We start from the raw sequence: 25,417 nt of genomic DNA, 5'->3' as shown, positions 1-25,417 counted from the left end.
TTTAGGCTTTTCAAATATTTCTGGGGAATGATCAACTGATCACTCAGTTGTTTATATGTTTAAAATACACTGATGGTTATAAACTGTGGCCTGTTGCTATTTACTCGTAGTAATATAACTTTTACTGGCCAACTAAGCGAAAGATGTCCTAATGTTTTATAGGTGTACTTGTCATAGTAGTAGAGTAGGTAGTTAAGTGTGAGGGGCGGACTCAGCGGGGCTTTGCTGCTGACTGCTGTCCTGCGGTAACATTGTTGTGGAACGACGTCACAGCTCGAAAATGAAGGCACGGAGGCAGCCATTACTGGAGCTTCTCTAATTATTTTATTCCAAATAAATACTAGTGGGCAATTCTCATGGCAAGAGCCACAAGTCAGCTGGTAAGGGATTAAACTTATAAATAAATTGCACTACGAAGCCGGTATCCTGAATAAGCGATGTGATGGCTGTTTGACAACAAATAGTTAGGTCGGGCCTTCCTTATGAGAGCGGTGCTAGCTGTAATATACCGTTTAATATTACGACCGACTCAGTAGTAGAAGCATTGTGCATTATATTATGAGTGTCATTTGACTTTATTCACTCAAAGTAGTTACATCTGACTGTCTCTGTTCACGGCAAAATAACAATGTGACACATTTATTATGATTGAGGTGCTGTATCCTTCCCCCTCGCTCTGTAGTTTGGTCAGTGCTCCATGTTGGCTAACGAAAGCTAACAGGTTCGCGCTTTCGAATGATTTTCCGTGTAGCATTAGCGTTAGCTTCAGGGCGACCCACCAATTAAGTTCTGTCACTGTTGTTCTTTAACATCAGTCAGTACGATTATGATCACAATAACCATCGAGTTTCTCTTTTAGTTATGTAACAGGGGCACATTTCTTTTCAGTAAAACAATGCAGTGAAGGTGACATACGGCTCGAAACGGTTAGCAATATCCACTGGCTAATGCTAAAGGATTCAATGTTAGCGTTAAGTTTATAACTCGGTTGGTGTGGGTCGGCTTTATTTGACACGGCACCAATAGCTAAAGCTAATATGGGTTAGTTGTTGGAAAGAAACTTTATACTGATCTAAAAGGAAACCGAGGTCACGGGAGTCAAGTGAACTTTACCTATATAACTGGCTCGATTCAACAATCGTTCATACGTGGACTCGGTGGCAACAATTAAGTCAAGTCTGAAGAAGGGAACTAAATGACCACACCTTACTTTTGAAATAGAAAACTTGACGTTACTTAGCTAGTTAGTTGTTGTGTGTACATTGTGGTTACTGCTAGTTTTTTCAGTTGCTCATGTAGTTCAGATCTACATTGTTTTTTCAGTAGCACTTTTTATACTTCTTTTTATACAAGGCCTAAAAACTAAAATCATGAAACATTTATGTGTATTTTGTACATGTATGGTATTTAAAACAGCATAAGCTAAAGTTTCCATGAGTGTACACATAGGCGGTTTCTCAACATGGGAGGGTGGGACAACCAGGCAGAAACAGCGGCTTCTTCAATGCTGCATGCCTGTTCTTATCATTTCAGACTTTGCTCTTGCTCTTACTTAAAATTGTCAATAAAATGCCACTTTTAAAGGCATGCTGGTTGTTTTCTTATTTTACTTAAAGTGTATTTTGCTCAAAGATTGGAAAAAATGTTGATAACGCCAATACAATTTTATTTTTATTTTTTCAGATTGTACACTAAATTTTGTTTTTACTTCCTCCCTTCTTTCAGTATGATGTTGTGCCCATTCAATCGAGTGTTGTCATCTGTTCCTGCTCGCATCCATCAATGGTAAGAACCAACTCTGACTCCTGCTCGCCACTTGCTATCCCAGGTGCCAGCAGTACCCACTGTCCCAGCATGGAGGGCTCGTCTTCGGAGGCCTGTGCTGTAGGAGCATCTGCCAGCAGCCAGGCCTCAGACCTTCCACCTGTACAAGCCCCTCAGCCACGCAAGAAGAAACCAGAAGACTTCAAATTTGGCAAAATACTTGGAGAAGGCTCATTCTCTACTGTACGTACCAAACATTCAACATTTAATCTGAATAAAACTGAGGATATGTTGCTACTTGTTGACATTCTTTTGATTAATGAAGTTGGATGAGTCATTTATGCTTGGTAGTTGGAATGACTGAGTCTCTACAATCTAACACATTCTTTTCCTTGTCAGGTTGTTCTTGCAAAGGAGCTAACGACAAACAAGGAATATGCAAGTAAATCACTTTTTAGCTTTTGAGATGTGTTTAAGTTAAGAGTACTTAACCTAACAATAACAATTTCTTGCTTTTCAGTTAAGATATTAGAGAAACACCATATTATGAAGGAGAAGAAGGCTCAGTATGTGAAGAGAGAAAGGGACCTGATGTCAGATCTAGATCATCCATTCTTTGTCAAACTTTACTTCACATTTCAAGATGATGAGAAATTATGTATCCTTTTACATGTGGTTTGTGAATGTAAGTGTCATGTTATTATATTTTATGAAATATGCCCACAGTTCAAATCTTGCTCAGACTAATTCTGTATCACCCACATCCTTATGACAAGTCCCAATACAATGAGAAAGGCTTCAAATACAATTATTGTTTAAAAACTTTTCTTTAACTAGACTTCATAGATTTTGGTCTCAGCTATGCGAAAAATGGAGAGCTCCTAAAATACATCCGCAAAATTGGCTCATTTGACGAGACATGTACTAGGTTCTATTCTGCTGAAATAGTTTCTGCTCTAGAATATTTACACAAAAAAGACATAATACACAGGTAAGATCCACCCACCATTTTTTCTTTGTATTTAACTTGTTCTAAATAATGATTTATTATTTCAGAGACCTGAAACCAGAAAATATTCTTTTAAGCGAAGACATGCACATCCAGATTACAGATTTTGGAACAGCAAAGCGCTATGATAGTAAACAAGGTACAAAAGTTTGAGCACAATTTATCCACATTAAATTGTTATTTTTCAGGCCTATTTCATGTTTCCACTCAATTGTTTTGCAGCAAGAGCAAACTCTTTTGTTGGAACAGCACAGTATGTGTCTCCAGAGCTTTTAACAGAAAAGTCTGCCTGCAAAAGGTACTTTTTGCTATTTCTTTTGAATTTCTTACACTTTTTTAAATTTTTGAGCAGAAAAATAAATTTAATTTTTTTTTTAGTTCTGACCTTTGGGCTTTGGGATGTATTATCTATCAGCTGGTGGCTGGTTTACCACCTTTTAGAGCTGGGTAAGGAAGAAGTTGCCTAAACTTTTCTTTAGCTGCATGCATTTTGTACACATTTTTTGACAAGAATGTTTGTTTCTGCCTATGTTTTAGAAATGAGTATCTAATATTTCAGAAGATAATAAAGTTGGAGTATGAATTCCCAGAGAAATTCTTCCCCAAAGCCAAGGATCTTGTTGAAAAGCTTTTGGTATGTTTTTGTTTTGTATTTGTATGTATTTTTTCTTTTATGAATCAAAAACAAACATGTCCTGCAGTCTTTTAATGCTTTTTAAAACTCGATGCTCAGTCACTGGACCCCTCTAAGCGACTTGGTTGTGAGGAGATTGGAGGCTACGACCCTTTAAGGCAGCATCCTTTTTTTGACACGATCTCCTGGAGTGATCTACATCTACAGACTCCGCCCAAGCTCACACCGTACCTGCCAGCCATGTCAGAGGATGATGAGGACTGCTATGGAAACGTAAGGCATTGACCTTTTTTAAAAAAAATCTATCATCAAGTTTTTTGCCCACACAGTTTTTTTTTGTTTTTTAAAAAAAACACATTTCATGTTTGTCCCCAGTATGACGATCTTCTGAGCCAGTTCAGCAACATGCAGGTGGCTCCCTCCAGCTCATCACAGTCCCTGTCGCCGCATGATTCTACGTCGCCACAGAGGTCCAGCAGTAACATTGAGCAATACATTCATGACCTGGACAACAACTCTTTTGAGCTGGATCTGCAGTTCACTGAAGAGGAAAAGCGGCTACTGCTGGACAAACAAACTACTGGAAATCCTTGGTAACACTTGTATTTTTTTATGTGTTTGTTTATTTATATATATATATATAAGTTCAAATAATATAGATTTTATTTTTTTCCCTTTAAATGAGATGTATATTTTGTTTTCACAGGCACCAGTTTGTTGAGAATAATCTGATACTGAAAATGGGCCCAGTCGATAAACGAAAGGTTTGGGATTAGACTAATGTGTTAATATGCACAGTTCCCCTCATAGAGAGTGAAGGGAGATTCCCTGCTGTCCTGTTCCACAGCTCCCTCTGTTGGTGACTAAACTTCTTGCCTTTTTGTTGTAGGGTCTCTTTGCTCGACGGAGACAGCTGCTTCTTACAGAAGGACCACACCTGTACTATGTGGATCCTGTCAACAAGGTTCTAAAAGGGGAGATTCCTTGGTCCTTTGAGCTTCGTCCTGAGGCTAAGAACTTCAAAACCTTCTTTGTTCACACGGTATACTATTGTTCTGAAGCCTGTCCATATTTACTTTGACCACCTTGTTGATTCTTGCTTGTGTATTTAAACTGGTTTGAGTAATTTTGCTCTATTCTGTATTACTTTTCTGTTTTAGCCTAACCGAACATATTATTTGATGGACCCCAGTGGAAATGCTGACAGGTGGTGCAAGAAGATCCAAGAAGTGTGGAGAAAAATCTATCAAAGGCCCCAAAACCCAGGGCTATAGGAGCGTCATTTCTTCTGTGGCCACACCTCTTTGTCTGTACGGCCTATCACTGAGCAGAGTAACACCTTCTTTAGTGCCCTTCATCACCGCAATGTAAACAAACTCTAAAAGAGACGCTGGCATCAAGACCATGTTTGTTTTCCTGAGCAGAACCATGGGGAAAATACAACTTTGGATTCAGGGTTGCTTTGCTTGTTCTTTGTGCTCCATGTGAGGCTTTTATTACATTTTCCATGTATGGATGATAAGACTGCCTCCATGCACACCCCTTTTTTCTACTTTTGCAGGAGAAATCAGAAGGACAAGCTTGTCTGCTTAGAGGCACAAGCTTGGGTACTGCTAGGACTATCTTAAATACAAGGACTGGTTAACTGCTTATATTAACATGTAAAGCTAGCTGCTATGAACCAGAGCCCATCCCACTATCTATATTGCACCATATCCTACATGTTAAGGACAAGCTCTAGTCAGGCTAATTCAGACCTATTGATGCAAATGCTTTTTTGCGTACGTTTCCATTTAGTGCTTATTTTAATATTTAGGCATTGTATTGCAGTTCAGTTCAGGTAACGCTGCAGAAGACATGGGTCAGAACTGGTGTGAATGTGAACCATGATAGCGATTAGTAGAGCTGCTATGGGCCAGCAAACCGGCCACAAACTGATCATTTCTAACCATAACTTGCTTATCTTTCCTGCATGGTCAGTTTTGTAGCACTATCTTACCTGCTTATCTCTCATAGGGCACTGCAGATGTAGTTTATTTAAGTTTCAAGGTGGCTATTTTTGAATCATCTGATATATTATTTTGTGATGGTAATTGTTTAGTTCTTTATTTGTTCCTATTCCATTTATTGTTGGGATAGTTGGCTCATGGTCATTTCATCATCTTGAATACAATATCTTGTGTGCTGACCACCACATGCTGAACAGAAAACTTATCAACATACTATCGTTTTCAGAAGCAATCAAAGCAAAACTGTCCCCGGGACAAAATGGCTCAAAGCCATATTTGGGCTTTTCATTTTCAAGGAGACAGTGCTCACATTTTAAGTTCTGATGTTTGGCCCAAAAGAAATTAAAACTGTTGATTTCATTTGTGCGCTTGTTTTAGCAATATGTATTGTCATAATGCTTTTAACTTTGGAAATATTACCTTCGGGTCCTCTGAAAAGGCCCTCTTCCTTTGGCTGCGTCTGGTGTGACTGGAGTGTAGGTGGTAGGACCCTTTGGCCCGGGGGCTGGAGGGGATTAGTGTGGTTGGATGGATGTCAGTTTTAAGGATTATGTCTGATTTAAATAACCGATGAAATTGCTGTATCTGTCTATAAAAGTCAGGGGACTCAAGAGAAAGTGTGGTTCCCTATTAAAGAGAAATTGTTTGAATCAAGTTGATGGCAGTCGGTTACATTGTAAAAGGATTACTCTACATGGCTTGTAACTGACTAGAACTGTGATGTACAGATGATGTATTATTAAAATCTGAAGCAAGTAATGCAATGATATTAGGATACAATTTTTGTATTTTTATTCTTGTATAAGGTTATTTGATGGCTATTGTTTAGCCTCTAGTTCATTCTGTGTTATTTAAATTCTAATATATGAATCATATTTGGATTGAAGTCATGTTCAGGGGCCATGTTGTGTATGTATTGAGATGTAAAGCCTTTGAATGTGAATAATTATTGTAAACTATAATATTTTACAGCTTTTTCTTACTATATCATACATTTTCTATTTGCTCAGTGATTTAATCATTCTGATAATTTAATGAGTCATTCGGATTATTTGTGCGCTAGGTCAATAGATGTTGAATGATGACATTTTCCACTTACTGCTTGGTAGTTCAATAATTAAAGCATGTAGGGGTTTAGGCGTACAGATAAGCCATGTGTCCTGTCTTCTGTTAACAGCCAGTTAAGACACTGTAAACGCAGCATTTAGTGGCAATGGCATCTCATATTTTGCAGCATGTAAATAAAATACCGGCCCATTACCAGTGATTTGTGTTGTGAAATTACTTTTTAGAGAACATCAAGTTTATAAAAATAATATTCTGTGTGGCCTATCCATGGGTTTCAGAATGATGAAAAATTTGGACCATTGCCATTGTAATTACTAATTTAAAGCACAATACCCTATCTTTTGAATGTTGAAATGTCTTCAAATGTTATATATATTAGGAAACTGAACCCCATGAATAACTCTGGAGTTAAATGTAATAATTTGCTAAATTAAAATTACACTTGGGATTTTAAATCAGCAAAACCTTTCTTCCATGTACGTGACTTACCTTGTAGTGTCCATGGTGTAACCTACATTGAGAACACTGACTTCATCTCAAGAGAGTGATTTCGTGCCCCCTTTGCCCCATGGGTCCCTAGTTGCGCTTCACTCTCCACATTGGACACGTTTCCGCGTAAAACGCACCAATCTGGAGTCTCGCCCGTGTCTAGAATCATTTGTACCACTGCCTGTCTCTCATATAGTTGGTGTAGTGGTGGCAGTAGGAGTGGCCGAATATCTGCTGCTTTGCCTGAGTTGTGGTGGAGTCAAAGTTGGTGTCTGCAGCTCGAAAATTTCCTGTGCTCCGCTCTCAGACGGCGCAGCGAGAGGCGGAGGAGACGCTCACAGGGAGATGGCCGAGAACAGCTCCGAAAGCAGCGGCTCTCTTCACCGCAGATGTGTGGCCCACTCCTCGTCGGAAAGAAACAGCACGACCAGTCTCGGATCGTCTAAATGGATCCGGTTAAACGTTGGGGGCACATATTTTTTGACAACGAGACAAACGTTATGTCGAGACCCCAAGTCATTTCTCTACAGACTGAGCCAAGCTGACCCCGAACTAGACTCCGATAAGGTAAATGCTAAGCTAGTCGAGCTAGTTAGCCTCTTTGGTTTATTTTAAAATACATTTTTTAAAGTGTCAAAAGCCTCCTACTTTGGATTCCACGGAACGAGGCGATCGTAGACTTGCAATAGTGTAAATGAATGTTGTTTTATAAAGCAAAGCACAGAAAATGAATATTCGCGCTGTGTTGTCTTAGCTCTGTGCTAGCTAGATTCCGACAGTCACCACATGATATATGATCTTTCTCTCAGTTGTGAGCTGCTCTCATTATCTGTATTTCCTGGAGGCTTATTAGTTTTAGACATTGCCTTGACTGTTTTGTATGGGCTAGTATATTAAAACACACATTCAGCTCTGTTTAGTGTTGTGTATCAGTTTGATTTCAGATCAGTCACAACTCGCCACATCCCATGGAAACTTTCCCCAGCAGGACATTACACTAAGTTTCGTTGCCCTCTCATTCGTTCAGATGTCAAATAGTGTTTTTCTTTACTGTTGATGCACATTACGTATTACAAATACACTCCACTATTATATATATATTTTTTCTCATTACTTGATCTCTGCATTAAAGAAGAAATTATCGCACTAAAAGTTTTTATGAAGCAACTTTTTTCTGTGGCTTAAGTCTTTGGTGTCTGGTTTGTTGGCTGTTCATCCTGTTTAAGCCGAAGCTTGTCATTGTTAAATGAAGAGAGTGAGGTGTTGCTCATATCTCTGAATGAAGTCACTCATCTGCCCTGAATGGCCTCATTTTTCCACAAGCTGCTTCCCTCTTTCCCCATCTGCAAGTGGAATACCAGCATGTATGTGCTTTAGGGGCCCACCAGCACCACCACAATACAATGCAATAGTGTTTGTGTGCACTACTTTACACGGCTTACTTTACTGCTCCATTATTTATTGTTCTCATCTACTAACAACACAATATAATCAATCTGACCTCCTTATGCAGAGGCCATTACGCATCTAATTTGTATGCAAATAACTTAATCTCTAAATAATCAGCTTGCTTTTTTGTCAGTTTATCCTCCTATGGGCATCCGATCAGCCCATCTCAATCCCTCATCTTAAGTGCATTTAGTTCTAAGCTAAGAATGTACATCTCTCCCCTGACCTGTGAGATGGACATTATTGTGCAGTTAAAGCCATATAGCAGGTTGTCTTAACATAATATCATACGTTTCTTGTGTGATAGTTCATATCAGAACAGGGTGTTTTGGGCAATTGCAGCAGTGCATGACTCAGTCACGCAGCCTAACGTGCTTCAGCAGGACTCTTGAGGGGAGCTACATTATTCATGTTGTTGACTGGTGTCAGTTATACACATTGGAAGAGACCGAGGAGAAAGTGGACTGTCACGTGTGACAGCATAGGGCCTTGGTGGGTGTTTTTTTTTTTTTTTTTTTAATGGTTTGACTCAGATTTGACAAATGCCACTCATAGCTGTCATGCTGGTGTGATATTGTTGAGTGCACTGACACTGCCATGTCCAGGGCTGTCCTGTGTATATGAGACTCTAAAAGTGCTCACATGAGTGGTCTTTTTAGTACATTTCTGCCTCTGAACACCTCCATTTCTAACCTCTCAAGTAAAGAACCAGGCTTTCTGCATTTGAAAGCAACATACATTTTTTAAACCCTCCTGACTTCTTATTCTTTTCATATTCATATCCATTTGCAGCCGCACAAGTCCTCTCTGTGGTGTGTAGCTGGATTCTGGTTGTGTGTCATGCCTGAGCACACTGGAAGGAAGCGTAAATATTTAACGCTTGTACGTCTCTGCTGCTTGGTTTCTCACTCTAAGTGCTCAGTAGGACGCTGCTGGGAGCTGCTGCTGCTGAGGCAGGTGTGACTCTTGACTGATCCTATTGCCCTTATTGGCTCAATATTATTTTTTGCACGGGTGGTGCATTTGCTCATTTAGCAGAAAGAAAGTAATCTCTTGTGTAAAAGAATGTAATGCTATTCATCAGTAATATTCAATGACAATAATATATTTTTATTAAATACTATTGGTATTACTGTGTTCACTTAACAGAGGGCTAACAAATTCTGTCAGAGCTCAAAAGGCTAATGTTAAGTACCAAATTTCATGTAATGTATTCTAATGTGTCTTTAGGTTAATAATCTTGGCCACAAAAGGAATAGATATAACACACAAGAAATGAAATGATTGTGAATGATTTTTAAGCACAACAAGAGAATTCACTTCCAAAGAATTCTCTTCTACACTCTGTGTAGTCAGCTAGACGGTTTATATTTAAATAGAAAACAAAGTAGTTGTGTTAACTTGCCTGACCTGTATGAATGGGTAACCTTGTGAGGTTGGTGGATTGTCTGCATAAGCCTTATTTGACAACATCAACGCTAGGGCGGGTGCTATGGTATTTCCTGCAGGAGGATATGTATTGTATGCAAGAGGAGAGTGATAAGGTTAATTTCCAACATTTCCTCATGTGAATCACACTCTTCTAGCTAATTTTTGCTTAATTTGGTAGTACGTATATATTATGTATGTATGTGTGTGTATATATACATGTGTGTATATGTGTGCGTAATATGTAGGTACATATGTGTATATATACACACACACATTTACACGGTTGTTGTCATAACTGTTTTTGATTATTGAAATAAATTGAAATGTATTTGTTTCCTTCAAAATTGTAATATATCATAGAATATGAACCCATGAATAGGAGAGCCCTCAGAATAGTATTTGTCCAGTTGAAATGTATTTTATAATGCAGTTGTCAGTTTAAATACAGATGAACTCAACACAGTTCCCCTCTGTCTGCCTCAGACCAAAGTTCATCGCTCTATGAATCCCCACCTGGCCCCAGGTGGGAAACTCTTGTTTATAATTAAAAAGTTTGCTGTGTGCAAAACTATGATTGTTTTGCAGTATGCCACATAAGCGACATTCAACTTTAGGTCATCAATTATAAAAAAGGAAGGTATCCCTCCAAATAATTTTGAGTTTTTGCCGCTACTACCACTGCTTCATCTCTACATCACCATAAACAAATTATTAGAAGAGATGAAAATGAACAAATCTAACAAGACACACATAATTTACCTTCTGTATATTCTGGCAAATTCTGAAATAAAAATTATCTTAATTATTAAACATAATCATGCAAGTTTTTTTTTTTTTTTTTTTTTTAAACAACATATATACTTGTGATTTAGGCGGTGGACATTTAACCTATAAACCTTTAAATGTTCTTATATTTCATAAAACTGCAAGAAATATGAATTTTAATATTTGACATACACATATCATATTTGCTGCACATGTCAAGGTCAGGCCATTACTATACTACAATATGTTGTGTGGTTTGTGTGATTTGAACTATATTGAGCTACAGCTAGAGGGAGGACAGAAATATATGTAGTGGATATAAATCCACTGGGCTCTATGTGAGAGATAATTTTAGTTGTGAAAAGGAGAACGGCCAAATGAGTTTAGAGTGTCATCACAAAAGGAGACCTCTGGGACCACCACTCATCACTAGAGAGAACAATGTTGAGTTCATGTCTTAACCCTAATCATTGTCATGAAATGAAATGGCCTTGTTCTGAAGTTATAGTATAATTTTAGAGGTTTCCACCCTTTAAATACTGTTGCGTGCATAGTCAGACATCGTTTTGGTATCTTTGGTTGCTGCTGTTCCAAATCTTTTTTTCTGCTCTAATTGTTTAACACACTCTCCCATAGAGACAATAGCAGTCTAATCAGAGCTTACAGAAATAGGGGAATACCCAGTGAGGGAGAATCAGGATCAAATCCAGGTCCTATGGGAGTGTAAAGTGATATATCAGTCTGTACAGAGAATCAGCCACTCTCATCCCTCAGGCTTTAGTCGCCAACAGCTCATTGTTTTAAATGGACTCTATCCTCAGTGACGCATAGTTTAATACAAATCTTTTCGTTTAAAATGCAGGAAAAAGAAACAGAACAATTCTAGATCTCAACTTACATTGATAACATTATTACAATAAAGAATAATAATGCTACGGATACTGGGTTAAATAAAACAAACACATTTTTTACTCATATTATTCCTTTTAATGTTGTTAAGAACAGCAATCATCCCCATAATTGCCTGGCACGGGATGTTGTTATGTGGGCCATTAACTGCTTTTTCTTTGGCCTTTTTAGGATGAAACTGGTGCCTATCTCATCGACAGAGACCCCACATACTTTGGCCCTGTGTTGAACTACCTAAGGCACGGTAAACTGGTGCTCAACAGAGACCTTGCAGAAGAGGGTAAGGTTTAGGTGGTCATAAATGATTAATTTTTGTGTTTGAAATTATATACATTTATTTATTAAACATTTTATTCTATCGAAGATCAAAGTTAATTGTGTGTGTTGAGGCCCACACTGTGAATTACTTTGACAAATGCCGTCTTGCATCATCCATGTATTGCTATTGAAACTATAAAAATAGCTTTGTAATATTTTCTGACCATAGCAAAATATTTGACAAGCTATATTTTGTGGTTTGTGTATCACATGTAATTTTTTGCAGGTGTTCTTGAAGAAGCAGAGTTCTACAATATCACATCATTAATAAAGCTGATAAAAGACAAGATCAGGGAACGTGACTGTAAAACGTCCCAGGTGAGTGAACACGGTGAACCCTGTGTGTGCTACTGACAGTCTGCGGACATTTGGTTTGTGATCCTTCTGTAATCCACCTCAGGTCCCGGTGAAGCATGTGTACCGGGTGCTGCAGTGCCAGGAGGAGGAGCTGACCCAGATGGTGTCGACCATGTCGGATGGCTGGAAGTTTGAGCAGGTAAAGCTTTAAGCCGCAGCAGCCTGTTTCTGTGCCTCATCCACTCGGCTATGCTCACTTGTCCAATAGGACATTTCTAGACATTTCAGGGAAAATACCAAACAGCATTTCCCAGTGTCTGCATACGTGATCCGAGCATCCCCTCTGTGCTCTGATTGGTTGTTGCAGCTTGTCAGTATAGGGTACGGGCGAGCCCACCAGTCAGAGTTTCTGCTGATTGTGTCAAGGGAAGTGAAGGGAGAGGAGTCTGCTTTGCCAAACAACAGCGGAGAGGTGTGTCCCACAAACTCTGCATGGTCCCTGTGTTGTCCACGATCTCCCGATGGCCATTGTCTGTCCCGAGTAGACAGAGCGGCTGCTCATCCCTTAGTTTATACTTTTGATTGTTTTTGCCTGCTCAGAGATGGGCAACGCAATCATCATTTTCAGTCTGTTTTTCTTTTTAATTTTTCTTATTGTACATATGCTCACAGTTCACAGACATGTCAACTGTCAAATGTTTGTTTGTGTGTGTGTGGGTGTGTGTGTGTGCTTTGCTTTGATGTAGCCGCTTCCACTTAAACTGCCCTAGTATATCCTGCTGTCTGGATGCCAATCAAGAAATAGATTTAATTCAGATATTTACTTCAATGGAGATAGTGTGAATATTTCATTGCATTGCAACAATCTAGGAATATCTTATATATCTGTTTATAAACTTGTGTATTTTAGAATGATTTGGCTGTTAATTTCAATACCTGCACCCAGAAATATAGTAGTTTCTTGTATACGTTTACCTTGGGCTGAAGGGAATTCCAAAGACTGTTTTAGTCTGTCTTTTTTTCTTTTCTTTTCTTTTTTTTTTTTTTTTGCTTCATCAATGTGAGAGGGTTTTCTAACAACAAGTCTCAGGAGTGGCTAATGAGGCAAAGCATGTCTGGACATGCTCCTGGTACAACAAGAGTTCTTGTTGCCTGCACTTCAATATGCAGTGCAAGTCAGCAGCAACTCTTACCTTTTCTCTATATATTTTTTAATTCAGAAAGTCCATATTTCCAGTCATTTTAATTTCTATGCCTTTCAACCCTAGCATATTTATATGTTAGTGAAAGGTCTGTGCTTTACTGCCCTCACTGATGTTGCATTGGAACCACTATAGATTCCTTAATCTTTTTGCATCATGGAAATACTCGGCCATGAAACAGCACTGCTCTAAATCATATTTGGCAATCTAACTGATTGTTCTGTGATTACATGGCAATATAAAAGTGGTTTAGCACTAGAAAATGCGTTGGTTCTATACTGGTGTAGTTTACCCAATACTTTTCAACCAGCATGTCGGCTTCCTTACATCCACTTCCTGGTTTTGTAGACATCAGTGACTGTGTTTCCTGTCTGTAATGTCATTGGATTATTTTTATTGTATTTTCATTGTATTTTTATTGTATTTTTTTGTAATGTCTACGTTCTCAAGGTGGACACAAACACTTAGTTAATATTTGGGATTCACAATAGGTGACACAATAGCCTAACAGTTTTATATATTTTGCAAACCCCAGTGGTTGTATTAAAAAGCAGTGTGTTGTAAATTTATGATCTGTCTGTTCTTGATATGGCACTACTCATTCTCTGTACTTGTTTCTCCGTAGCTGGTCAGCATAGGCTCCTCTTACAACTATGGGAATGAAGACCAAGCAGAGTTCCTGTGTGTAGTGTCCAAAGAGCTGCACAATCAATCATATGGGACAAACAGTGAGCCCAGTGAGAAGGCAAAGGTAAGTGCACTGCCCACATGGACATCCACAGCCAACAACACTGAATGACACTCTGTACTATAAGGCTAAAATTACCAAATGCATTTACAAAAACCACACCTCTGGTTTATTGATGAGAATCTTTCCCTCAAGGGTATGTGGTGAAAATTTAAAGAAAAGGGAAGTGCTTCAGACAACATCACAACATCTCAGGCCTGTTGAGATGATGAAAATGGTTTATTCTTTTTTGTTTGATTCAATGATCTATGTAGTCCAGAAAATTGTATCAAAATATGATTACAATTATTTCATTCATTGTGATTAACCGTAGCCCCATCCATCATCACCCTGTATAGATCCAACCACACCACAAAGTCTAACTCACAACATTTTCCCCACCCAATCTCAAATTAATACAAACCTTTAGAATATTATGTCATTTGAAACCCAGAAACAACCAGAGAAGCAGTAATAATTAAAGTGAATAAAGATATGCAAATTAGACTGAACCATGTTACATTGAAGAAAGATCAAAACGTCTCCCTCTTAGGTTTATTTTAATCCCAGTTAAAGGCATTAGCTGGAGCGTAGGTCCGTGGATTAGAAGAGCTACAACCAAGGTCTTTCATTTTCTCAAGGGCAGGAAGCGCGCTCCCACGGGCCCAACCCCACAGGACTGTTCGCAGAAGGCAACCACACATGATGAAGCCTGTTTAAATTAGCTTTGTGCTGATATTAATGGTCGTTGTTTAATCATTGCACAGACTGTATTTGAATCCAGGGGCACATCACCAAAAGCCCATACTCAAATATGACTTTTTATTTTATTTTTTTGTAAATTTAAACATTTTCGATTCATTGAAATGTTGGAAATTGCATTAGTGCCTCTGGATAAATGTTTGTGAATGTTGTTACTGGTTTAAACCCACTCCACTAGTTTTATTTCTTCCTTCTTTTCCTGAACTTCATGCCTTTCTTGTCTTTCTCTGTGCTGTCTGCATGCTGCATGTTGCTCAGAGCGAGGACGAAGAGACAGATTATGAAATGAATGACTCTGATTAGGGTTGAGCACTTATGACTTGATGGTGAGTGCTCAACTGCTCCCAGTCTCCAGAACTCACCCCTGGCCTGTCCTCCCTTTGTGCTCCCAATACACATTACACTACCGAAGTCTAGCTCTCATTTGGCTATATACATATTACAGAGTACTCAATTATAGGCATCCGCTTTTAAAGGTAAATTTACAGTCTGACTTCAGAAATTTTGACCCACCTTACTTCTTATTGTGAATTATGGAAATTTTGGGCTACTGGAATCTGGATCATTATAACAATCTGACAAAATGTGTACAGTCTAAATGTTAAAACAAAAAAATGTGCTTTTTTTGTCAATGATGTCTATAATTGTGGAGGTCACTGAATCAGCTGGTCAAATAGAACTTTAAATGCAGATGAGAACAGCTCTTTGGTTTTTCGGTAGTGTAATTGAAACCCCTGTAATTACTGCCGTGCCTGCTGCCTTTGTTAATAGAGGCCATGCTGAATCATCAGCTGCTGCATTTTCAGTTATTGTCCATCAGTCAGAAGCATCTTTTTCATCTCAATAAAGGTCACTTTGGACTATTGCCACATTGTTAACGAAATGAAAATCAAAATAAGTAATAATTGGTGAACACAACCATATGCTGCACAGAGTCAACCCTCTGCTCCCTGTTTATTTCTGTTACCTGCTAAAGACGCACTGTGACCAAAGTATTGACCAACATCCATTTTGTTTCTTGTCGGCAGATTCTTCAGGAAAGGGGTTCTCGAATGTGAAGAGTATTATGAACTCCAGGTGTTATGATGAAAACATATCATCCCTATGGAAGAACATTTGGCACAATGGAGTGTTTAAAGGGGGGTCTATGTTGTCTTTTCTTGTCCCTCCATTTGCTTTTTTATTTCTCAATGTAAATAGGTATGTTTACTGACAATTTGTGCCTGTCTGTTTAACTGGACCTTTGAAAAGTGTAGAATTGTAATTTACTGATATTTAATGCTACAAAGGTGGCCGACTTCAACGGGGCCAACTATTAACTCAGGGTCATCTATTGAGTTTATTCATGATATCCTTCAGCTCAAGGGTCTGGTAAGGGATTGGGCTGGTCTTTTATAACTCAAGAATCAAAACTTTGAACAAAATAAGACATTAAGAAGGGACATGTTCATATTTATGCAGGTAAATGTGAATTCTCTCCCTCACAAACTGTTAAAAACACAAGTTATATCTATGGCATGTCTTTGTTTCCAGCATGTCTTGGCACAGACTTAATAGAAAAAAACTGGACACCAAGTATTGCTGTTGAGATGGGTGCGTATTTTTGTCCACTGTATGTACAGGGGGGCATTATTTAAAGTTTTCTGGCACCCATACAAATATTTTATTCTGCAACAAAAAAGGAAAAATGACAGTGATGGATCCTTCACTCTTATTCTCAAATTGAGATATTTTGTTAAAATATAAAATGTGTTTAAAATGTGTCATGCCAAGGTACTTGGCAGTGGAAAAAATATGAACATTGTCTTGATTGGTTTCTTGATTAGTTTCTACGGTGACTTTCAAAATTTTTGCTTGAGGGAATATCATTAACCTTTCTGGGGCTGAGGGCAAATTGAGGACTGGAAATGTTCAAAGGCAGTGGTGAAGGAAATTGTGATCATATCTAAGAAAACTTGATGTATATAATTCAAGATCAATATTAATATTTAACTCTTAAACTGCACGTTTTGTACACTGTATAGAAAGCGTAACTTCATTAGAAGTTCTTTATACTGGATCTTTGATTATGAAAAAAATAGTTTTAAATTCTGTTTTGCATTGTTTGTACAGGTCTACAAATTTCGGATTTAAGGTTTGATGCTGAGTGTCTTTCAGCATGAACATGCCTGAGACATGTTTTGATACCAATAACAAAGCTAAACCTGGCTGGCTATGAAGTTGACTGTTACATTTAAAAGTGTCTTTTGTTCTGGGTGAGATAAGAATTTCTTATAAGCATTTTAGATTTGTTGGTTTATAAGCAGCATTACAGCACTGCAGTGAATTATCACTGTACACATTGCTAATAGCTTGTAATGTCATTGTAAATAGTGCATTTTGAAACACTTTTAAGAGTTGTTTTAAGGTTTTGATGTGTTTTTATAGGTTCATCGTACATTCACAAGTGGTAATCATTTACTGTTGCCTTTCCCCTGGTTGACCAAAATCCAATGTCTTATGTGTATTGTGCACATTGATCAGTGTCAGGGATAAGTAGTTTTTTGTTGTTGTTTTTTTTTCTTAATGCTGGCACACATTGTACATTTAGTTAATGGCAAACATTTGCTGAATACACAGCTGTTTTTATAGTCTGAGATACAAGTATGAGATGCATGTTTGATATAAACATATGTACACAAAGACACAAGGGCTTTTAAAGTGAAAGATTGGAGAGGATGAATCAGACTGGATTTCCTGTCAGAGCTAGGCTATGTTTACATTTGCTATAGTATTCTGAAGCCTTCCAGTTAACACCGTCTTGCACTCCCTCACACATGTTGATACAAGTCTGACTTGTGTGACTTTACTGCAGCTAGCACTCCCATCTGTACTGATATGTACATCTTTGACCAATTATCAGTTTTAGCGGCCTATGCTAGAGCGTTGCAGACAATCGTGCAATCTGCCCCATCAATGGCAGACTCAGTCTTAGTTGTGACAGATGTATGTTGGCTTAGAGTAGCAGTTTGTTCATGTAGGTTTTATAAAACTGTATTGCAACGACATTTAATGTTTATTTGACTTCCTTGTCTTGTAGATGTATTACAGGGAAAATGTTTTACAAATAATTTGCCCTGTAATACAAATATGGCCCTCAGCCTGTTGTCTTGTTCAGGTTTTCCCATGGATTATCATTTAATGTGATGGGTATACTTATAAAAATCTGTAGCCTAATACTTTTAAGTGCCCACCTCTGCATTAAAGTCATAAGCCACAGACCACTGTTATGCATGGTTGTATATGAATCCAAACGTGATCATAGGGAGTGAATGTTTCATCTTATTACTAGAACTAACAACAATCATGTTGATTTGTATTTCTATCATATCACTGCACTCTCTATGATCTTATGCAATTATAAAACAATGTGCAAAGTAACTATGAGGTTATGGGTATATAGAACGTTATGGTATTGCATAACATGTAAACCCAATAAAAAAGTCCATGAATATTTGTGCTTGCGTCTGTTTCTTGTTTGAGTGGTTTGAGTAATAGATATCCAAATCATAATTTGATAAACAGCGACATCTAGTGTGGCTTACATTTACTCAGTTCATGTACTGTCTGGTGGTTTTTATATTCGGTATAAGACAGCTAATACAATACTGTGTTTTGTTGTTATTCTTTGATTTAAAGGCATTTTTTTAATTTAAATATATGAATATTGAGAGAGTAGACAAAGATATATAACGGGTAAAGAGAGTTCGATATCATTTCAATGCGAAAATGTTTTTGTACGTGCGCACTTATAGTCAAAGGTGCATCTGGCGCATATTGAACCTTTCGAATTACACAAGAAGTTTGGGTTTATTGAGAAATCAGAAGTTATGTCATGTGTCAATTTTAACTCTAAGCAAGTTAAAATGTTTCGAGCTTCCTTGGATACAAAAGCCAAAACCGGAAGTCCTGACATTTTACTATTTCATTTTGCTGCTCGCGTCTGGTTGGACTCGAAGCTGGTGGTTGTTCAGGAGGGAAACTTTACAACCTTTAACTGGATTTGAACACGTTCAGTTCCTTCAGTGTCATTAAAAAACATAGTGTCGCCACATTGAAAGGTAAGAGAATGTCCTCGTATCTGAAAACAAGCCATATACTTGCCTTGTTCTATGACATTTTGCCCGCTTCTGTTTGCGCCATTTTCGCTAGTTTTGTAAGGCATTAGTGTGCGCCATTTAGCTCTAGCGCTCTTTGTCTTCTTCCTTATTGAATCAAGAGTCACTTAACCATTCCAGGAAATTTCTCATCTTCTGTGCCCATTCACTTCTATAGTGTATTTGGTGAAGAATGATTGCAGCAGCATCGTTCTGCCCCAATCAAAGGCCAAAGCAAACACAATTGCGCATTTTTGTGCTGCATCAGGCCGTGTCAGCGCTAACGTTTTAGCGCCTGTTGTGACAACGTTCTGGCGCACACGAGTTAGCTTCTATGCTAACCGGCTGTTAGCTTTTTTTAGCAGGTGTAGCATAGTTTTGTATAGGGTAAAGTTTTGCTTGATCGCAAAAGTTTCCCTTGATAATGCTCATGAAAGAAAAAGACAAACAAAGGTCATCCGTGTGCACACTCCAGACTCGGTAGTTTTAAACTTGTAGAGCTTCTACATTATCTTTGACTTGGTACACTGCTTGCTAATTATGCTAACCCATAGGAAAAGCCTAGCTCTAGCAACATACATTTTTTATTTGTTTAATTACTAAGTTTACGAGGTTTTGTTTTGTGTTATGTCAGGGCTTGCTGTTCGGTTACTCATGGCAACAACGGGGTAGAATCACGTTATGTAAAATACGTATATTTTCAATTATCATGAAAGTCATGACTCGTAATTCAACAATAGCCATAACTATTACTATGCCAGTAAGTTTGTAAGACCGACACAAGCATACTTTTGTCACTTTAGCAGCAGCATGTTCCTCAGCATCATCTAAGTCGCAGGTGAGAATGAGCGGGGCTGGTGGTGTTTTTAGTACATTAATAACAGTAATGTGGTTGATGTCTCTATAGTTTCAGGAGGCTACCAATAATGTCTGGGATTGCATTGAGCCGGCTTGCCCAGGAGCGCAAAGCATGGCGTAAGGACCATCCATTTGTAAGTGGGAAATTTAGGTCAGATTGACCCGTTTTGTTGTGATTAGAGTTAACCCACTGTACCTTCGTTTTTTTCTGTTTTTTTTTTTTCAGGGATTTGTTGCTGTACCGACAAAAAATCCAGATGGGACCATGAATCTCATGAATTGGGAATGTGCTATTCCTGGCAAGAAAGCGGTAATGTATTTTATACTTTGTCCAAATTCAGTTGTATTGTTTACCAGTGTGAAGCTGCAGGCTTCTTTTGGTGTTTTTAAGTGTGTAAATTTAAGTTTTCTCTACAGACACCATGGGAAGGAGGTCTTTTCAAACTCCGCATGTTATTCAAGGATGACTATCCGTCTTCTCCTCCAAAATGTGAGCTTTTTGTAAATGATGATAATGATCAAATATAAAGGTGTGACAGCATAGTACATATCATAATAGATTTTGCCCTTTTAAGTACATGTTGGCATAAACTAACAAGCAGCTCTGTGTCTAAGCTTTTTTTTTATTATTATAATGTGTACATTCAGTGTTTGCTGTATGATCATTGCATCAAGACAAACAAACCCCTCCTTATGAGACACAAAGAAACCTTAAAAAAACAATAATATAATATATATAAGGTAATATCTGTGCATTGTCACTGTAACTTTGTGTGTTGAAACTTTTAACGCTTTTGGTGTGATCATGGCATGATCAAATGCTATAAGGAAAAAGATCCTACCACATCCTTGTTTAAAAATAGTTTGAGATCCAAAAGGGTGACATGTAAAATGATGGTCATGAATAAATACATTAATTCTGTAGACTAGGGGAGTACTGGTGGTCTTCACTTCACCTTCATTGCTCCTTGTAATCAATTCTATTTTTTATTGTTTCAGGTAAATTTGAGCCACCACTTTTTCATCCAAATGTATATCCTTCAGGCACAGTATGCCTTTCTATTTTAGAGGAAGACAAGGACTGGAGACCAGCCATCACGATAAAACAGGTACTATTAAAAAAAATTACATTGGGAATATAAAGTTTTCTTTCAGCTGAAAGAAGACAGTTCATCATTGTGTGTTGTGCAGATCCTACTAGGCATCCAAGAACTCTTAAATGAGCCAAATATCCAGGATCCAGCCCAAGCAGAGGCCTACACAATCTACTGGTAAGTTTTCTGCACACATTTTCAGTTACATACACCACTCTGAAATGTCAAGTACAAGGTCACATGAGATAAAGGCTGGACTTCAGTGACAAAAAGTAATGTCCTTTAGTAGCAGCCCGATGTCAAGTCTGTTGAATTAGGATGAACAAATATAGAGTTATTTTTATTTGGCAGTAGGTATGAATGGGTGGGCAAAAATCTCATTTGCCCACCCTTGTCTAAAGCTAGAGCTGGCCTGTACAAAAGGCTATCCAGTATCAAATTATTGTGAAGCCTCCACACAGTATGCATTTTTTTTTTCTTTTACTAAATTGATAAATTGATTTTATTTTTACTTTGTCTTTCAGCCAAAACAGAGTAGAATATGAAAAAAGAGTTCGAGCACAGGCCAAAAAGTTCTCTCCATCGTAAGGAACAAGACTTCAGCTGAAGGAATGGGTTTAACAAGGATGACCTCTCGCTCAGTCTCTCAATGAATGTGCTCCTCTCACATCGAGACTCACTTAAAGACTTGTATTTAAACTCCACACATTCTGTGCCATCCGCCCTCCCATTTTTGTTCTTAACTGCCGGTTGGCACATAATGCCGGGAGGGAGTGGGTGCTTGGGCGCCTGATTCTTTCTTTTTAAACATTGTCTTATAAGGTGCAAAGGACACAGCTCAGTACCAGTCTCTACTCCATGAAGCTGGCTGTCATCAATGTTCAAGAAAGAAGTGTCTTTGTTATTCTTTGCCCTCTCTCTTGGGTTCCCTTTTGTTTTCAATCCACCTAATGTACATTTTGCTTATTTCATTGTCAGTATTTCCACTGCTGTATAATGACTGGCACTTTTCTACTGTCGTATCTCACTAGTGTCTCTAGATGCCTCCATCTAATTCTTTCCCAGGTTTTCTACTTGGCATGCTGTAATATATGGAACTCTGCTGCCTCTATTTTTTTTGTTTGTTTTCAGAGTTTGCTTTGAAATAAATAAAATGGCCACATTGACTGAGGCAGGTAGGCTTTCTTCTGTATCTGGATGTAAGGTAAAATGGTGCTTTGTTCATGTATGTGTTGGCATAAATAAAACTTTTTATAGAATATATGCACATCGTATTTATTGGTTGAATATAATATAAAGTTAATATTGTTTCTCGTTATGACTTTTTCCAATGTGTATCTTCTACAAAATTATATATTTCAGTAGATATCAATTTCCTTTATTTCATCAAATCCCATCATATGCGTGCCATATTTTAGTGGCTCGCTTGTACCCAGTGCAGACTGCTGGAAGGTACTGAGGGTGCAGTAGTCGTTGCAGTACCAGGAGGGGCCCCTCTCTAGAGAGTGGTCACTGCTGAGCCAGCAGCCAGAGTCCCCCTCTGCAGGACTCCTGGACTGTGGGCTGAGGTAAGCACTGGTACAGCTGGCTGTAGCAGAGTCCAGCCCCGATGTACTCACGGTGTAAGGGAGACCCTCCTCCAGTAAAGCAGCCACAGACTGGCTCACGTTGGCATATGTGCTCTGAGGGGGGCTGGGGGCTGCCTCACAAATATCAGACTCCAACATTTTGTCAATGTGGACAATTTTTTCTGTCTTTGGCAACTCCATGATTTGCTCCATCACTACCCAACTCTGAAATGTAGAAGAGAATTTATAACTGCATTCCATCATTGTATATGGGCTTAAAGGAGGCTGCAAATCCCACCTTAAAATCTCCATGGCAGTCAGTATATAGAGTGTGAAAATAAGGCTCTGGAGTTGGGATGAAAGTTTTCAGTTTCCACCTGCAAGAGAAAGCAGATCTATAATGACTGCAACATTGTTGAGTCAATCTTTTCTCTGACAAAATAGTATAAAATATAAATCTCTTTGATCTCTTAAACTTACTTTTTAACAGGAATGAAACATAAAATTAGGAAAAATGGCACCAAAATGACACCAATGCAGACAGGCATAACATAAGATATAAGCACTCTTCCCAGGTGTATGGTGAGGGGATTGTTTTCTGTAATGAAATGGAGACAATAGTTTTTTTTTTTAAATGTAAGATAACAGATTGAGAAGTGAATAAAAAAACGCAACTGATAAGAATTTTTATTCTTCTACACAAAGTTGTTTGAATTGATACTATAAAAAATACAATCAAATCAACAAAGGAAACCTTTTTTTTTCATTCTGCAAATGTCCTGATGGAGAATCCACAGCCCACTTGTCTTCATGGGTATGTCATTGTTTTGCCCAGTTTATTGCTCAGCATAGCATTAAATATATAATATATAAATATATATATCTATCTTGCTTTTACTGGAGTTTATATTGCTGAAAATGCAATTAAAAATGTGCATTCTTTCTATGACCATGGTTGCCTCTCCACAGATCTGACCTCTTACTTGATCTAATGGCATCACCTGCATGTCATCATGGTGATTTAATCCCATACAGTGGAACATTCTAGGCAAGGCCATAAACGGCAGGAGTTGGACCCTCCACAAGAAAAGTTACATAATGCATCTTTAACAAATTGTGACTTTAAATAGTAGGAGATATTACCCTCTCCAGTCGTCCAGTAGATCTCTGTGGACCAGTCACTCCAATGTCCTTTGTAATGAACCTGGTTGGGTCTGGACCGGACCTTGGCGGCATACTCAGAGTCGGGCATTAAAATACCATCTGGAATAGTATATGTTTTTTCGTCCACAATAACATTATGGGCACTCCCCTGTGAGATAAGTTTGTTGTATTAATAACTGCTTTCAAAAAATAATATTCTAGTAGTAATAATAATCTAACATTGAACTCTTGTCCTTTTTGATAGAAACGCAGCTGATATCTCAACTCTTGGTAAAGGTTTGTGAAGTCTCTGTATTCCTCATAGGAGTTTTTCCAGGAGAAGCTGTACTGACTGAAGTTTTGACTCATGGTAAAGTTGCATGGTGACATTGGTTTAACTAAAATAACAACAAACAAAAACAGCAAATGTCATACAAATCACATTTACATTTGTGTTGAGTACAAGTTGAATTCTCACTGGTTTCAGAAGGGATATACTCATCGTCCAGCAGCTTACAGTTGTCTGCCTCATCGTGGTAACAAAAGAGGATACTGTAGACATCAGTATCCACAAAACCATAAAGTATTTCAGCAGTACAGAAAAAATGGTCAATTTGCCAGTCCAGCGGACACAGAATGTACCTGGAAAAGGGGAAATGGTGCTATTAAATTTTCAAATAAATGCATTAACAAAATCTAAACACAGCAAAGGCATTAGTAGGTGTCACTTACTCTTCATCTGAGTCGCTTAACTTGAGCTTTTCAGGGACAAGATCTGTAGACAGGGTGCTTTGCAGGGTGCAGTTAATGGTGGACACGTAGTCATTAGCACAGTGCAAGATGTAATTCAAGTCTAGACAATATATAGAAGAAGTATTCAACTTTATACTCAAAATATAATAGTCAACAAACATGTAAAATTATGTCAGTACAAGCATTTGTATTATTTATACTACTTGTAATACCTACCATAGCTTACAAATATTACTGATACTGTTACTTAGACCCATATTATTTTGCACTATTTAATATCCGTATTTCTACTGCTAGGACTGATAATCCTGCTACTACTCTGTAATAGTACTACCACTAAATACTAATACAGTAAAAGTATTTTTAAAAATCAGTTAGAAGAAAATATGTTGGAAAAAACAAGTTAAAGAGAAGCTATTGGATATTTTCAAGATTACCTGTCAAATGAACAACCCTGAACAGCATTAAGAGCAGGACAGATGCTTTCAGCCTGTGTGTTAGACCCATGTTTTAGGCAGGAGAAGGTTCTTGTCTCCCCTTTTTGCTGTGAGACCACATTTCAGTGGTGCTTGTGTGAAACTATCCCACACTAACAGAGAGAGAGAGGTATCAGTCAATCTTCACAGTCACCTATCTCTCTCATGTGACCGCTGTGTCAGGGTGCACCCATTTGTGATACTAAACTATATGGTATCTTGATAATACTGGTAATATTATAAGCCATACTGGTTTATTTATGTGAAGATAGATCTTAGTATGAAAAATGAGTCGGTACATGTTTAAACGTGGCCTCAGTCAGCTTTACCACAGACAGTATCTTACCTCACCACAGTGTCGAAAGGGATATATATTTTTAATAGAAATCTAAAAGTGTTTCTGAAAGTCTATGTGAACTCTTCATCTTAGTTCATAACATATGTTGTGCAACAGTCTAGCTCCATCTTACTGCAGTTCCTGTACATCTGATATGTGTATTTTTTCCGCATTTTGCGATAAGGCCTTTTAAAGAAGGACTTGTGGTTGAACTTAAAA

General features: G+C 38.1%; 4 protein-coding genes across 5 annotated transcripts; 3 read left to right on the top strand and 1 right to left on the bottom strand.

The window, feature by feature from the left end:
* Positions 1–186: 186 nt before the first annotated feature.
* Positions 187–6,683, top strand: pdpk1b (3-phosphoinositide dependent protein kinase 1b). The gene is made up of 14 exons (XM_033985045.2): positions 187–380; positions 1,726–2,007; positions 2,164–2,206; positions 2,285–2,422; positions 2,611–2,755; positions 2,821–2,912; positions 2,996–3,071; positions 3,152–3,220; positions 3,311–3,407; positions 3,507–3,680; positions 3,783–4,000; positions 4,114–4,171; positions 4,297–4,449; positions 4,568–6,683. Exons 1-14 carry the CDS (start codon positions 357–359, stop codon positions 4,679–4,681), a joined length of 1,683 nt encoding a protein of 560 aa, XP_033840936.1. The 5' UTR covers positions 187–356; the 3' UTR covers positions 4,682–6,683.
* A 485-nt stretch (positions 6,684–7,168) lies between these two features.
* kctd5b (potassium channel tetramerization domain containing 5b) lies at positions 7,169–18,093 on the top strand. Its single transcript, XM_033984571.2, has 6 exons — positions 7,169–7,540; positions 11,699–11,807; positions 12,072–12,163; positions 12,246–12,341; positions 13,970–14,095; positions 15,862–18,093. The coding sequence occupies exons 1-6, from the start codon at positions 7,319–7,321 to the stop codon at positions 15,889–15,891; spliced, it is 675 nt and encodes a 224-aa protein (XP_033840462.1). The 5' UTR covers positions 7,169–7,318; the 3' UTR covers positions 15,892–18,093.
* Positions 18,094–18,768: 675 nt separating this feature from the next.
* ube2ib (ubiquitin-conjugating enzyme E2Ib) lies at positions 18,769–22,180 on the top strand. Of its 2 annotated transcripts, none has more exons than XM_033984572.2 (7): positions 18,769–18,933; positions 19,877–19,961; positions 20,054–20,137; positions 20,245–20,317; positions 20,827–20,936; positions 21,019–21,098; positions 21,446–22,180. In XM_033984572.2, the coding sequence occupies exons 2-7, from the start codon at positions 19,896–19,898 to the stop codon at positions 21,507–21,509; spliced, it is 477 nt and encodes a 158-aa protein (XP_033840463.1). In that variant the 5' UTR covers positions 18,769–18,933; positions 19,877–19,895; the 3' UTR covers positions 21,510–22,180. The 2 variants fall into 2 exon arrangements, with proteins under 2 accessions (XP_033840463.1, XP_033840464.1); XM_033984573.2 differs by having other exon boundaries at positions 18,771–18,933; positions 19,883–19,961.
* A 99-nt stretch (positions 22,181–22,279) lies between these two features.
* LOC117387633 (interleukin-21 receptor) lies at positions 22,280–24,371 on the bottom strand. The gene is made up of 7 exons (XM_033985173.1): positions 24,361–24,371; positions 24,111–24,274; positions 23,873–24,030; positions 23,633–23,801; positions 22,970–23,087; positions 22,788–22,866; positions 22,280–22,714 (listed from the first exon to the last, which is right to left on the bottom strand). Exons 1-7 carry the CDS (start codon positions 24,369–24,371, stop codon positions 22,280–22,282), a joined length of 1,134 nt encoding a protein of 377 aa, XP_033841064.1.
* Positions 24,372–25,417: the final 1,046 nt, after the last annotated feature.

Source organism: Periophthalmus magnuspinnatus, chromosome 19 (assembly GCF_009829125.3).
Source record: "Periophthalmus magnuspinnatus isolate fPerMag1 chromosome 19, fPerMag1.2.pri, whole genome shotgun sequence".
Classification (NCBI taxonomy): domain Eukaryota; kingdom Metazoa; phylum Chordata; class Actinopteri; order Gobiiformes; family Gobiidae; genus Periophthalmus; species Periophthalmus magnuspinnatus.
This window is presented reverse-complemented; position numbering and strand designations above follow the sequence as displayed.

Excerpts from the sequence above, each read along its gene's own strand:
- LOC117387633 (XM_033985173.1), bottom strand. Across the intron at positions 24,031-24,110 it reads GTATATCCCTTCTGAAACCA|TTAAACCAATGTCACCATGC; the intron begins GTGAGAATTCAA and ends TTGTTATTTTAG. Across the intron at positions 23,802-23,872 it reads AAAAAGGACAAGAGTTCAAT|GGGAGTGCCCATAATGTTAT; the intron begins GTTAGATTATTA and ends CTTATCTCACAG.
- kctd5b (XM_033984571.2), top strand. The coding sequence starts at position 7,319 with ATGGCCGAGAACAGCTCCGAAAGCAGCGGCTCTCTTCACCGCAGATGT. Across the intron at positions 12,164-12,245 it reads GTGACTGTAAAACGTCCCAG|GTCCCGGTGAAGCATGTGTA; the intron begins GTGAGTGAACAC and ends AATCCACCTCAG. Across the intron at positions 14,096-15,861 it reads AGCCCAGTGAGAAGGCAAAG|ATTCTTCAGGAAAGGGGTTC; the intron begins GTAAGTGCACTG and ends TCTTGTCGGCAG.
- ube2ib (XM_033984572.2), top strand. The coding sequence starts at position 19,896 with ATGTCTGGGATTGCATTGAGCCGGCTTGCCCAGGAGCGCAAAGCATGG. Across the intron at positions 19,962-20,053 it reads GGCGTAAGGACCATCCATTT|GGATTTGTTGCTGTACCGAC; the intron begins GTAAGTGGGAAA and ends TTTTTTTTTCAG. Across the intron at positions 20,318-20,826 it reads TCCGTCTTCTCCTCCAAAAT|GTAAATTTGAGCCACCACTT; the intron begins GTGAGCTTTTTG and ends TTATTGTTTCAG.
- pdpk1b (XM_033985045.2), top strand. The coding sequence starts at position 357 with ATGGCAAGAGCCACAAGTCAGCTG. Across the intron at positions 3,681-3,782 it reads ATGAGGACTGCTATGGAAAC|TATGACGATCTTCTGAGCCA; the intron begins GTAAGGCATTGA and ends GTTTGTCCCCAG. Across the intron at positions 4,450-4,567 it reads AAACCTTCTTTGTTCACACG|CCTAACCGAACATATTATTT; the intron begins GTATACTATTGT and ends TTTCTGTTTTAG.